This window comes from Branchiostoma floridae, chromosome 9 (assembly GCF_000003815.2).
Source record: "Branchiostoma floridae strain S238N-H82 chromosome 9, Bfl_VNyyK, whole genome shotgun sequence".
In the NCBI taxonomy this organism is placed as follows: domain Eukaryota; kingdom Metazoa; phylum Chordata; class Leptocardii; order Amphioxiformes; family Branchiostomatidae; genus Branchiostoma; species Branchiostoma floridae.
Window position 1 is genome coordinate 19,081,877 of NC_049987.1, and position 15,346 is coordinate 19,097,222.

Sequence of the window (15,346 nt, forward strand, 5' to 3'; positions counted from 1 at the left end):
TGCGTTCCGCTTGCACCACTGGGGCATCATGTTCACACTACTTTTACTGAGAGGAAATATGACGGTGGCATTGATGTGACGCAACTGGTAGAGCATTCGGCTCGGAATCGAAAGATCCCGAGTTCGCTACCTACCATGACCCGACATTGTACCATTGGGAAAGGTACTTTACACGACTTTTGCTTACGGTGGAGTGACGCCCACCGAGCCTCTTCGGCTAATCTGTCTGTGTTCCAAAAACACACTACAGATTTGGCGTCTCAAAGTGCCAACATCTGCATCTAGAACTGTTAGCAAAAAAGTGACTGTACCTGGTGACGTCAGGTAACCACTGCGCGGTGAGACTGGGCCACTCCAGGGCGTGGGTCATCACGAGGTCATACAGGAAGGGCGTGTTCTTCTTCCAGATCTTGTACTCCTCGTTGATAATCCTTTCCTCAACTGCATCATCGAAAGCTTGTGAGGTCGGGGGTCAAACATATCGAGTCTTAGCATGCTCGGCTCCCAACACCGCACAGTTGAGGTTAGTGAGCAAGGCTTTGTGTGCACAAGGGGACCCAGAAGGGAACCTTGGGGAACCCCATGCTTGCCACATTATATACTGATTACTAAACCATGCAAAACAAGGAAGACCAAAAGGAACTTAGGGAATCCCATGCTTGCTAAATCATGTATATACAAAACCATGCAAAACAAGGGGCCCAAAAAAGGAACCTTGGGGAACACCATACTTCATACAAAACAATAAGACTACAAACAGATGCAACAAAAGTAATGCAGTCTAATCATTAGTTCATGCAATTGCACCAAAGATATTAAAAGTCATATAATAATAAAATCAACAGCAAATAAATATGCAAAACAATAAGACCAAACACAAACACACATAACAAAAGCAATGCAATCTAATCATTAGTTCATACAATGGTCGAAAAAAGGTCGATGGTCGATAAAATCAAAATGCTAATGAAGAAAATCAACAATTTTGTGCCAAACCCAAATGGGCGAATCCAGAGCTTTGCTCATTTGGTACAATAGAATGTGAGTCTAGTTACATGTACATACAACAAAACACACTCAAACACAACACTGCAGAGAGATGTAGAGTTGGAGAGGCAAGTGGTGTTGAAGCAGGTAAGCAATGACTCTGAATGAGTCAGCATTTTGATTGGCATATTGGAAATCTAACCATCAAATTACAACTCAATATATGATTTTTTCTCTATCACAAAAAAGTGTATCAAGCTTTTTGGACTGTATTCTTATATTTCAGGCCAAGGACACAAAGTCCTAGTTTTACAACTCATAAAAATGCAATTTCTTTTTTTAAACTGCAATGTCTAAAAAAAAGTCTGAACACAGGATAAGCTTTTATAATGAAAAAAAAAACGCATGCCAAAATAGTGTTCAGCTCAAGACGCAGCAAGCTTCGTTGCAATTCTACATAGCAGCAGAAAGAGAAGCTAATAGCATGCAGCAGTTGGTTAGAACTTTTAAAATCTGTTACTAGTATTTCTTTTGCATAGTGTATCATGAAGGATCCTTATATGGATTGAATGGTATACAGGAATATAATAAGGACAATAAAGATGATATGAAAACTTCAAACCTTGCTCGGACGATTGAGCAGCCATTGGTCGGCAATACGCCCGTCTGCTCGCTGTGAAGTGAAGGATCGCAAGGTTAGGGCCAACGTAGGGGTCAAAGGGCACAAGGAAGGAGAATACTGCATGGAGCATGCTGTTGTTGTAGTAACACTGGTGGCATTGGGGAGGGGACGTGACAGTGTGGTTTATGTATGACAAAAGTGTAGCAGTAACTATTTACATGTTCGTAGCAGCTTTTTAGCAACCCAAACGTGTTTCTGTTTTTGTGCGTTACTACATGTCTGCATGTGTATTAGTGTTTTTTTTGGTGTGCATGTATTTGTATGTTTGAGTATTTGAAATTTGGGGTACGAGTGTGTGTGTGTATGTGACAGTGTGTAAATGTATGTGAGGGTGCCTGTGCGTGTGTGTGCCATCTTCTAATTCATCTAAAATCGAACTGTTAACTGAATGGGGCCGAGGGAAAAGTTGTACATTAATACATTCATATACACTGTCTCTGATGGGAACTGTCCAATAATCAATGAAATGACACATTTCATGTATGACTGCAACACCATCCAATGGTGAGCGGGGAAGAACTACCTAGTACACTAACAGGGGGCTAAGGGTGGAGAAGGGGTTGGAGTGAAGTAAGACAAACATAAAACAGGACATTTAGTTGATGTTGGAGCTTAAATGACAATACCATTGCAGGGTTCTTTGAATAAAAAAAAATGTATAATCTGTGCACAGTAATATTTCAGAGTTACTGGAAGAAAATGATTTCTAGTAATGGTAGGAAGGAGATCAAAACTTTGGATTTTAGATTCTGGATGTCCTGAAACTTTTGAGGTTTCCCTTTCCAGGTTTTGCAGGGACGTGTCTACCAAAAATGCATACCGGTAACCAGGCTTTTAGCTAGGATTTAATAATAGGGAGCCCAAACTTATTTGTGAGTCGCGGTAAGTGACTATTGTAGGGGTGGTCTGGGGGCATCCACCTTCCATGGTGCGGAGTTTTCGATGATTTTAAGTTAAATAAGTGCATTCTTAGGTACCCCAAGAGGCAAAAATACTGTTCCAGAGGTCACAGTAGAAGACTGTGACCACAGATGACCTAGTAGCATCCCTGGTCAATCAGAATTTCATGCTTGTCAGACGATTTTCTCCCCAGTGTAAGGGCGTCCAGGGGCATAAAATTTCTTGTTATTCTAAGAAAAGTGCGTCCAGATGACGCGTTGACGCATGCCTGGCTAAAAGCCTGCCGGTAACACTCTGAATATACGTTTCCACAGAATTTCAGCTGGGCAACAAGTTACATAAATCACACAGCATCCTAAATTCCTCTTTACTAGTTTACGGTCAGGAAATCAATTATGCAAATGTGAACACCTTGCTATGTATTAAGAAAAAAATTACCCTTTGAACAACTTGACATGGAAAAAACAAACTTGCCAACAAGTTACAAGAGGGAAGTTGCATATTGGAAAGCTAATTTGCATATTTTGTGTGTGTGGGGGGGGCAATTTGACATAACCAAAAGGCAAAATCACAACTTGTGCTTCAAGACTGCCGAACAATATTTCATACTTTGAGTAGCTTTTACATTTCTTTAAAAATGAAGTCATGTTCGCTCAACTGATTAAATATTATAATTTGCAAAACATAACACGTGCCCCCCTCCCCCTTAATCCAAAAGTATACACAAATTTTCTTGTTTGGAATATCCACTAAGCAAGATGCGTGCTTGCGAGCGTGGTGAGAGAAATGCTGATAGTTTTCCGTGAGACAGGAATCGGTAGTCTGGGCCAGAAGTTGCGGCGATTTAGATCAAGGAAAAAGAAACAAACGCGGATCAAGTTTTTCTTGGGACAAGAAAGTATACAGTATGGCCAAGTGCATGCAGAAACTGGCGCCTACTTATGCATGCGTGCGGTTTTGCAAAATTTTGACAGCGAAAATTCTCACCCACGACAACAAACAGAACACAAACACCTCTTCCACAGCGTTCCTCTTATAATAAAGTTGATAAAAATGTACTTACAGCCCTCCTTGTCTGCCATTTTTCGTGAAAAACTGAGATTTTTCGTCAGAAGAAAGACAAAAGCACACCGGCGGCGGCTCTAACAAAATGGCGCGGGAAATCTGAACGTGAGAGCATGATGGGATAGATAGCGCGGGTTGGTTTGCAGTACAGAAGCGACATCTAGTGATAAAAACCATAAGTGCACAAATGTGTTGACTTGCAGTACAAAAGCGACATCTAACGGTTGAAATCATAAGTACATAACTACCACTTGTTCAATCAACTCGGCAAGTGAGATGCGGATCCGCATAAAAGAACTTTGCTGCAACAGAACTGAGTCAGCTTACAAATGTGACTTATGTAGCAGATATTATCAATCTCATAATATCATTAACGTTAAAAGGACCAACCTGAAGATTTTTTTTTCAAAATAAATAACTAACGTTAGATAAATGAATGAATATAAATGTAACGTTACGGCTTTTTTTAGCCATAGCCGATGTCGAATGGGATTTCATAAAGGTCAACGGATGCCATGCACTGTTATTTAAAGGCAATTTAAACTCTACAATTGAATAAAAGCCATTGATTAACTTTCTTCCACAATTTTTATTCAGTTTTAGAGATTCAATTGCCTTAAGATATTATATTTGATATTATTTTTCTGGATGCCTAACCTTCATAAATGTATGAACTTGTACTAATATATGATCGGCTAGACGGGATGGAATGACTTTCAATACATAAGCGACATTTAGCGGTAACAATGATATGTGCACAAATACCTCTTGTTCAATCAACTTGGCAAGTGACCAACAAGAAAGAATATTAGTTAGGTTTAGACACACTGTCACTGCAATCACATTCTGATCCAGGGGGTTGAATTTCAGTGAATGTTAGCAGTTGTGTTTCTGGCCATTGTGTTTTTTATTGAGTAATTTGTTTCTTTTCATGTACAAATAAAAATCAAACATGGAAATAAACAAAGCAACAATAAGCAAAGCAACAGTCTAAACATGGTATTTTGATACTTTTTATTTTCAGCTATTGATATTTGTAACGTTATCAGGAGAAAAGATAAAGGTTTTAAAAGCATTTTTCATAAAAATTCTAACAAATAACCAATAAAGACATAAAGCCAAATATGCAATTTAAGAGAAAATGGGACAAAATCAACTGCTATACTGTATGCTATCCTCCTATAATATGTTAGATATTCAAACATTCCTAAAGCGTCTACTGTGTGCGTCCTATGCATCCATATAAAGTCCATGAAAGGATTTTATACATTAACATAATATGATGAATGTCCTGTTGTGCAAAAATGTTAACGTTATTGAAAAAGGGTCATTGAAATGTAACAGAACGCCATAGATAATGCCCACCATTAGTCTCAAACAGAAAACTCAATAATTTCATGCAAGAGACGTCATTTCATCATAAAAGCCCTTGGTAATCACACGTTACAAATCAATAAAAAGTTTATCAATGATGCTATTCATTGAATCATTGAAACATCGCTATTTTGTAACATATCTAATATGCACAAAGATGTCAACATATTTAATCAAATAATTAATGAATAAAGTTTAAATTCCTTAGATTGGGTATTTTTAATGTAGTTAAGAAAACAAGTTAACGATAGTTAATTAACTACTCCCAAACTTTCCCCGCGGCCATTTCTCATCCGGGAAATTTTCTTCCCCACATGACGTCATCCACTCGCCCCAATATGGCGGCCAACGTGAGCTGGGAATTTTGTTTTTGACTCATTTTCCTCCAATTATCCTCATTTTCTCCGCCACCGGGGATTTCTGAGATGTGTCAACGCTTCAGGCGAGGGATTGAAACATTTCGTAACTGTCGGTTGTAGCGTGGAGGGTAGGAATCGTCCTAGGAGGGAGAGAGAAGGGAGAGAAAGAGAGATGGAAGGACTGACTTTGAGTGAGGCGGAGCAGAAGTTGTATTCGGAGCTTTTCGGGACTTGCGATGTGGACCACACGGGTCGAGTCTCGGGCACCAGGGCTTCAGAACTCTTCCTAGCCTCGCAGCTGCCACACGACACGCTACAACAGGTAGGAACCGCCTCCCAGCACAGTTTACATAGCCTCGAACCAGCAGCAAACGGGGCGGGGCTATCAAACATACCGTGTTGACTTTGAGCTTGGCGATATATTGACTTAATCTTTCACCATTTGTCTTTAACACCTCGACTCAAGAAACTATCAGCTCTATCCTGATAAAATACAACCTTCTTATCTTTCCAGCTGGCTGTTTTAGAAGAAAAAATCTATATGCACAGCTTCTTTCGACTGTAAAATGGCCTTATCTCGAAAAGGCAGGGTTCATAGCAAGGACATAAATTTTCTGAACTGCCAAAAACAATTCCACGCCCCCTAAACGACCTCTACATGAGTTTGGCAGGACAGAATTTATTTTCTTTATTTTTGTTTGGGAGAATTTGTTTTTTTAATGACCTCTAGGGTGTGTAGGGTGCATGTTTGTGTCATAGCACATAATTGTTTGCCAAACCTACTCCAATCCTGTTTGAAAAACAAGAGAATTAGATTTAAACATTGATACTGTATTTTCTGTTGGTGGGTTGTAAGTGATTGTCCAAACTGAAACCCCCTATAGTACATTCAAGATTTGTTTGTGGAAAGAAAATTAATTTCTTGATTTTTAAAATACAATGTCCTTTCCCTTGCTGTTTGAACTTTTCTTCATTAGAATTTATTATCTGTATAACTGGTATAACCACCCTTCAGCATAACATACCAGCCTCTGTATCTGTATCTGTATAGCCGGTATAACATACTAACATCTGTATTTTTTATAGCCGGTATGGCCACCCTTTGGCATTATAGTATATAAGATATACACCAGCTTCTGTATGAATATCTGTGTGGCCTGTATAACTGCCCTTTGGCGTAACACACCAGGTTCTGTATGAATGTCTGTGATACTGTACAGTATAGCTGGTATAACCCGGTATTAACAGGTCTTCAGAGCAACATAGTATAGATGTATTTGTATAGTACAGCTGGTATAACCGCCAATTGGCGAAACAAACTCGCTTTGCAGGCACTTGGCACAACAGCAGCTAGTTAATACTACACTGAATGCCCTGCCACACATAAATAACATCTATCTGCGATTGTTATTGCATGTACTTAGTTGCAATGAGTCAAATTTTTGAACACCGCAATCTTGGGTTGATAACTCTGGTTCTTGAAAGCGTGACTATTTCTTTTTCCGATCCTCGGTAGCTGGTACATATTACATAATGTACTACCTTACTTTCTTATAATATAATATGTTATATAATGATAAGTGTGGTGGGTTCTTAATTGTGCTCAAGGTGTGGCTCCCCTCAATCATGGGGCCTCCAGGTACTCATTTTGACCTAAGTTGAGAACGGGCGCAACATTGGTGGCCTTCCAGCACCATTTAGTAGGTCAAGGATTTGGACTAAGAACCTTCAAAACGTTACCACAAAACTCATGTTTGCACAATTTGATATATTGTAATGATCTAATAGTTATTGAAAAATCTGAAAAACATAGCTACATTGCAGTGGTATATACCAAAGTGCTGTATTTTCTCATAGCAAAAAATAATAGTAGGGGCAATGAAACCTGATGACGTCATCCATATGGCCCAAAAAATCATATTTGGAATTCTTTCATGCCGATCTATCAATATTTGTTACGGCTCCATTCTTTCTTAATTCATTAGTGAGAAAACAATGGAAAGTCAAAGTGCCAATTTAGCCAGGTAGGAAACCTTAAACAGTCATAGAGTAGTCCTGATTTGGGCTTGTTTATACCCATGAATTTTGACGTTTTCCCATGTCCCAGAGACAATTGATGATCCAGTGTTTCCGGATGCCTTCTCAGGTGACTATTTTACCTTGACCTTTGTTGTCACATCCCCGGAAAGGTCACAAACGACACAAAACAGTACACGTCTGGCAACAAAGAACAGTGGCATCTTCTTGTTAGACAAATGGGAATATTGTACTCCAGGGTTCTAGCCTGTGTATTGAAAACACACAATTTATAATGTATGATTTTGAATTTGAATTCAATTGACTACACCTGAACGTTTTAATTACAATGTAATGGTTATGTGAGTACTTGTTTGGTATCTCTAACTTATGTCTAAGTATTGCTTTTTTAAAGGGTCTGCATGGGGTATTATAAGTGCATTTAAGTTTGTGGGGAAAAAGGACTGTTCTTTGTGATTTAAGTTTGCGGGAGCACCATGCGCTGAAGTCTCTTAGTCTTACTGCCATGAATAATCGTGGTGGGCAGAGAACATAAAACCACTGTGAAAATTTCTGCATTGACAGTAGTAACGCAAACTACATGCATTCACATATTTTTGTACTTGTTTTGGTAGCCCACTCACTGTAATTTAGTGTAAATCATTGTCAAGCAATGTCAGATAATCATCTGTGAAATTAGTCACTTAAATTCTCTCTCCCCCCAACCCCCCTCCCCCCCCATGCAGACCCTCTTGTGTGACTTGGCTCTTGCCTATTATGATAATGATTATGATAAACTTTAGTATATGAAGTATCTTTTGTTGTAGTCATTGTTACTAATACATTGATGCAGCAATTGTGGGGTGTTTTTGGATTTTTAATAGGGTAGTTATGCCATATATAATTTATATGTAGTTACAAGGTAGTTTGTCAAAAGATTAAGAATTGCTTCAATATAGCACATGAATTATTCAATTTCCATCAAAACCTATACACAAAAGCTATTTAGATTATATTGTTACAATTAGTTTGCAGGTATTTCGAGTTTGCCCCAAAAGTGTTGTGTCCAAGTTTGAATCAAGATCTATTTTTTTGGGGTCATTTTTGGTTAGTTTCTAGATAAATGTTTGTTTGAAAAGGTTTCTATTAGAAAAGCCAGACAGTACAGTTGTACTATATTTAAGTCTTCCCCGAAGAAAAGTTTCTGTTTTTGTAAGCGTCTTCCGTCAATAGCCAATCAAAACTCAGGTAAAAAATCAGGCAACAGCCAATCAAAACTTGGGCCATCGTACATAGAAATGTGGTCCTAAAGGCACTCTCCCATTGGTTGATCAAATTGGCCAATCAGACCCCTTATATGAGGGTCTGCATACTCTTTTCCGTAAGGCGTAGGCAGCCTATTTCTATTTCCTGTAACTCGTAGGGAAAACCATCTTATCTACGTAATTCGTTGCGAGGTGACAAAATTTTTCGTAATTGTCTTCCTTGATTTAGCGTAATAATACTAATATGTAGGGCGTTCTTCTGAATTCTGCGTAAATTGTTGTCGGGACCCCCCATGCAGACCCTCTAACATATGCCATAAATTGCAATTGAATTCAGACCCTCTCCCCCCATACCTTAAACTCTATTAACATTTCAATGAATCTTTCCCAGTGGACATCCCCTCCATGATCATTACTGAAACAGCCTTCAATGAATCTTTCCCAGTAGACATCCCCTCCATGATCATTACTGAAACAGCCCTTTGCAAATAATCCCAGCAGGACTTGCAAAAGAGCCCCTAGTGCGAAACCTGTGACCTTGGAGGTTGTTTGGAGGTCAGGATTTCTGTAGTCTCAGCAGAAACCTCGGGCCTTTATGGAGATGTAAGAAGGAAGTGTTTTGATGGCACAGATGTGAGTTCCTGTATGAGGGTCAGTATGGGGGGTCCTGACAACGATTTACGCTGAATTCAGGAGAACCCCCTACGTATTACGCTAAATCAAGGAAGGCAATTACGCTAAATTTCGTCACCTCGCTACGAATTACGTAGATAAGATGGTTTTCCCTACGAATTACAGGAAATAAAATAGGCTGCCTACGCCTTACGGAAAAGAGCATGCAGACCCTCCTGCATAAACTACTCATGCAGTGTTTTTCTCTGTCTACTCTTAGGCCATACAAATTTTATTTCCTGGTTCTCAGATATGAATCCACAGCAAAAATGGTTCTATTTTCAAACAATGAAGGTGTAGTCAAATCTCCTCTACTTTGCTCTTGTTATTTTGTTGGACCTGTAAGCCGTCAAACATGTGCGAACGTTTGATCACGTCGACAGATGATGATGATGATGATGATGAAGCCGTCAAACATGTGAATGTCTGCTGGTATAATCGGTTCATTTTCTACCCTATTCCAAATCCGGTCCACTGACTTTTTCAGGTCCATCTTTTCTTGACCGGTCCAACAAGAAAAAAAATGGTTCTGTACCGATACTAGTACCTACATACATGTACCCCTAGTGTGGACATCTGCTGGTGTTATACATTGATTTTCTATTTGGTCCCAAATCATGTCCACTGATTTTTTTCAGGTCCGGTTTTCTGGACCGGTCTAACAAGGAAAAAAAAACGGTTTTGTACCGATGCTAATACCTACCCCTAGTGTGGAAATCTGTTGGTGTTATCTGTTTATTTTGTAATCGGTCTCAAATCTGGTCTACTGATCCGGTTCACAGATTCTTTCTCAGGTTCAGGAGGAAAACCGGTTGCCGTACTGGCACCCACCCCCGATAATGAATGATCCCTCCCCAATCAGACCATACCCACCCCTGATAACGAATGATCCCTCCCCAATCCGACCATGTTCCTGATTATGTTGTTTACCAAGTAGAAGTAACATCTGCTACCATTAATTTCCCCTCCCCATAAGAGACAATGACAGACATGTTAGGAGCCCTGCAACCTGTTAAGTCCATAGACAGGTCAGGGCCGACTCAGTTCTAACTCCTGGTCTCTGGAGATATATAGGAACAGTGGAAGCTTGTTGTTTTTTCTCTACATCAGTACATGTGTGCCTGGCCCCTATCTGTGGCATGTTGATTCAATGTATGGATTCAATTTTTGTCTGTTAAAAACATTTTCTTTTGTTAACAGAGAAATCAGAACATACTTAGCAATTGGAAGACCAAACATTATCACTCGATTGATGTCAATGTCAAATAGTGGAACTAAAGCTTTCTAATTCTTAGGAGGTAGGAAAAACAGCTGGTTTTGAAGGAACTTGAAAGTGGTGCTGGTTCAAGGTATTTTGTACATTGTCAAATACAATGGTATGATTCTACAATTGTAATGTATGCATTGTGCAAGGTATCTTTGATGTATCATTTGCATCTGTCTTTTCATTCTTTCATTCATTCATTCAACTTTCCTGTTTTTCTCCTTTTGTTTTTCCTTACTTTGTCTTCCTTTAGTGTATTCTTTTCCTTCCTCTTATGAATTCGTATTCTTATCGCATTGTATTTTCCTTCTTTTATTACTGTATCTTGCCACACTTTTTTCTGCAAACAAGGTCCCAGCTGTAACCTAACCATCATCACATTCAAACTGCAACTGTAATTTAGTGTAAACCACAACTGGCACAAGGGAAATACATGTAGCCAGCAGACTAATAAACTACAGTCTCTGTTGTTTCTTTCTCATCTGGTTTTGGAAATAGCAGATGGTTATACTTGTGTAGCAAAGCTTTCTGTATTCAACTAGGCCTTACCAAGTTATTTTCTTGGCTCGAAATCTGAGACATGTGAAAGTAAAAATTCAACAATAAGTTGAAAACAGACTAGACTATGACAAGATTTACTCGTTGATATTTGCAAACCAGCATGGCGTCCTGTTGGCTAGATACAAAGAATATGGTGAACAATGGTTTCTTCATTTTTGTTCTTTACAATCTTCTTTGACTGTTGTGACTAAGGCCCAATCTACACACAGTTTTTACCGATATCTGTGGAGATGTCGGGAGGGATCTAGAACGTAGGGGGCCGGACACCCATGGCGCTTGCAGTCATAGCTACGGCCGCGTGGCGCGTTGGTACACCCGATCCCTCGATCTCGGAAGTTAAGCAACGCGACGGTCCGGACAGTGCTTGGATGGGAGACCAACCAAGGACGTCCGGATTGCTGTAGCCTCACGAAGCTTTCCACGAAATCGTCTTCCGGGAGGGACGTAAAACGGGGGTCCCGTGCTCGAGGAGGTGCCTCGACCACGTTAATCAGCCTCATTACTCATAATGGGTACCTACTGGCTGGCAAAATACACCTGGTGATTATTATTATTATAAACATATAGCGCGATTTTCCAAATGGTGTTATATGCTAATGAGCCTTCCCAAAGTCGGGAAGCATCTACACGCGCGCGAAGCTGTCGGGGACCCCTGCTAAGCTATCGGTAAGGTATCGTACGAATGGGCCGGACCTGTCGGGAGAAATTTTCCCGATATTGTAATGGCGATATAGTAGTTCCATCTAGACGATGAAAAAAAGCTGTCGGCGAGAGGTTGTAGGCTCGCCGATATCGGGAAAAACTGTGTGTAGATCGTGCCTAACTCTGGCTGGCATTTTACGACATTTCTAGCCGTCTTTCAATATGTTTTTTTGGGGGGGGGCAAGCTACAGCACATATTTGCTCATTTTGCAACTGTTCTGTATGATCTACATATGATAAAAAAATTATTTTGAATACAGTTGAAAATTTATGTGTGCCCAGATGTCATTCATGTAATCAAAATCAACATTGCCAAGGTACAAGTTAAGTTAAAGTCAAAGTTGCCCTTTAGGTATGTGGCGCCTATCTCCATTTCTGTAGCCCTTGGGCCACACATTTGTGCAAGCCACTACTGCAGGGGGATGGTCTGCTGGTAGTGATGCACTGTGTTCAACTTCCATATACTCTTGCTTGAGTGCTAAGCATGTACCATTTTTAAAGTCTTTGAGGTTCGAACTCCCGACCTACCGAATGCAAGGCGAGCACTCTACCCACTCGGCCATTGCACTGGTGACAAGGTGCAAGCCTTCTCTTCAAATTCTGTTTTTTTTTTTACTCTCTTCTGATGCTCGGTCAGAACCAATAAACTTTATTGGTATAGCCTAAGCCATGCATTACCGTTTTCTGGAGCTACAATTTCGGTATAATCTGTATTTCTCCTGTAAGATGTCTTATATAAGACAGTGCTCAGCTGCGAAGTCCTGTATGATGTACTAAGGATATTTGTACAGTCAAGAACATGCAGTCGGCTGTTTCACAATTGAGTGTACCAAACAGGTGTCACTGAGGTTGAAAAATCAACTTTAATATATATCAAAACTGATATTGGCAGTTCAAAGGTACATACTTGTGGCTTAATATTCTAAAAGATCTCTGCACAACACCTCCCGGTTACTATAATATAGGACTTTCTTTAATGAGGGCCCCCAAGGGGGGGTACCGACAACGCTCTACGCTAAATTCGGGAGGGCCGGCTACGTAATACGCTAGATTATGGACACTTTATTACGCTCTACGCTAAATTACGAAATTTCATAATGCATTATGCAAATTCTTATCGCCTTTTGGCTGAACTCCGCCGACGGCAGAACATGTGAAGATGAGATCTAAACAAAACTGATAATTCCATCAATAAGATTAAAACTTAACTTCTAAAGACGTCTTGCTGGCCAAAGGCCGCGACAGCAAATTTCTCATGTGACGTAATTTTCAGCACTTGTAGCACCGAAAGCGGAGGCGCGACAATCCTAGGCCGTCCGGGGGCATGCTCCCCCGGGAATATTGTGAAATCCTGACCCTCTGAAACGACATTTTATGCATTTTGAAGGGCAAATTTTGCTCACAGACTAAGCTAAGTTAAATAGCATCCAATTAGAAATCCACATGGTTTTATTAGCTTTAAGCTGGGCAACGCCCCCAAACATCATTTTCAGATTTCGAGTGCCGAAAGCACGAACAGTCGAACTGGCGCAAGGTAGGTACGGGAAAATTTGGAAATTTTTACCCTCTGAAACGCCATTTCCTGCATTTTGAGGGGCAAATTTTGCTGGCAGGCATATGCTCAATGTAATGACATTTCTGTCAGAGAACCGTCTTTGAGGGCGACGAGCGCCGGAGAGTCGTGAGAGCCGGAGGCCCAAGCCGTCGCAAGCCTTGGGAAGGGCCGCCCGGCGGCCGGAGAAAAATTGAAATCTCGACCCTCTGAAATGCCATTTCCTGCATTTAACGGGCACATTTTGCTTGTTAACTAAGCTAAGGTCGGTAAAAAGATTTCTACTAGTTGGGGGACGACGCTCCCGCAACATATTTTCACCATGTCCAGTGCCGAAGTGTTGAGCCATAGCAAGGAATGTCCGGCGAAATTTTGAAATCTGGACCCTTTGAAACGCAATTTCCAGCATTTTCGCGGGTAAAATTTGCCGGTTTAGTTAAGTTTAATGAAACTTTGATTACGCTTGACGAAAAATTAATATGAATTACGTTTTACGGTAAAATCCGGTTAGCTTCTACGTAATACGTTAAATTAAAGGGGCCAATATCGCTCGACGCAAAATGCACCGATTACGCTCTACGTTGAATTCGAACGGTCCCGCTACGGAGTACGTAGAATTAAAACCGCCGATTACGCTCTACGGAAAAGGGCTTTGGGGGCACTGAGGGGGTACGGACGGGACAACTTTAAGACTGTATGTAAAGGTACATACAGTATACCCACATGAAGAACTAAAGATAAACCCTATTCCATGTCATCTTCCATCACTAGAATCCACAAGACCAGAAAACTAACTTTGATTTGCAGTAGCACCTTGTTGTGTCATTTTCTGGTCATTTATTGTAAGGTGATGATAACACCCTGCTGTTATTTCATGTAGAAGGAAAGGTCAAATACAATTTTTTTAAGTTCAAGCACTTTGATAGCTTAACTTTGTTAGAATTTCATTCTTTATAAACCCCTACATAAGATTCTAGCATTCATACTTGGGAAACACAGCAAGAGACTTGATCATTTCATGAATATGATAATACATGGGGGTACGGACGGGACACAACCAGACAACAGGCCAAAAAGACTGATACTGCAGGGACTTGTCCAAACCTTTTGGAACACATTTGTTCACTGACTACAAGTTAAATAAAGCATGTACAAATACTGCAATAATGTTTAAACTAAGAAAAAAAGGAGATAGACATAATTATTAGATCTGATCAATGATCTGAGTTTGCCATTAGAGCTTATTTTCTTTGATGGCCATGCTCAACCGGTGAACTTGATGGGATATATGTTCTGTCAGGAAATCTGCAATTTCTTGACCTATTTGCAGATTTCTTCTGCTCTCTTTTGTCACAGCAAGTACTAGTACCCCTTTCTTCTCAAGGATTTTATTTTAAGTAGGAGACTTGACAGGTCTCTCCAGAACCTTTGCCTTTCTCCTTGGTGTCTCAGGTAGTGCCTGTTCTGTCCTTGTCATGTACACTACCTGCACTGGCAGGTGAGGAGAATGGGTCATCACCATCATGATGATGATCTGGGAGAGTGAGCTGGGCTAGAGGAGAGCATATGAACTGGACAAATGGGATGGTAACTTTAGGGGAATATCAGATTTCATCTCATGCCAATCCCAGGCAGTTTATGGGCAATAATGAAAAACCTGACAAAGAAAATGCTGGCAAATTCATTAAAAAGTACTATTTTTAGTGAGGAGATTAATTGTTTGTATCTATTTAGTATTTATTATGTGTTATTTTAGCAATTGGGATGTCATTTTCCCCAGTTTTTTGCTTAAAACTAAAAGTGGGGGTACGGACGGGACAGGTGGGGGGTACGGACGGGACAGGGGTACGGACGGGACATTTGAAGTTATACAGTGCTGTATCAGGCAAGGTCTTTATCACAGATATGGTTTATATAGTGGTTTGGTATCTAGTCAAAGAGACTTGT

At 40.2% G+C, this 15,346-nt stretch overlaps 1 protein-coding gene and 1 long non-coding RNA gene across 7 annotated transcripts in view; one reads left to right on the forward strand and one right to left on the reverse strand.

Annotated features, from left to right (window-relative positions):
* Positions 1-401: 401 nt before the first annotated feature.
* On the reverse strand, positions 402-3,793 carry LOC118422758. 2 transcript variants are annotated; one of them, XR_004831956.1, is made up of 3 exons: positions 3,633-3,793; positions 1,610-1,660; positions 402-441 (listed from the first exon to the last, which is right to left on the reverse strand). It is a non-coding gene; the product is annotated as an uncharacterized LOC118422758 (long non-coding RNA). The 2 variants fall into 2 exon arrangements; XR_004831957.1 differs by having other exon boundaries at positions 402-456.
* A 1,533-nt stretch (positions 3,794-5,326) lies between these two features.
* The window catches only part of LOC118422571 (ralBP1-associated Eps domain-containing protein 1-like), a 47,326-nt gene continuing 37,306 nt past the window's right edge, over positions 5,327-15,346 (forward strand). For 4 of the 5 annotated variants that reach the window (XM_035830200.1, XM_035830202.1, XM_035830201.1 and 1 more), the window contains exon 1: positions 5,327-5,689. In XM_035830200.1, coding sequence (XP_035686093.1) covers positions 5,540-5,689 — 150 coding nt within the window. In that variant the 5' untranslated portion in view covers positions 5,327-5,539. Of the gene's footprint in view, positions 5,690-9,162; positions 9,282-15,346 lie in introns of those variants that run through there. The other variant, XM_035830203.1, reaches the window with a different exon arrangement.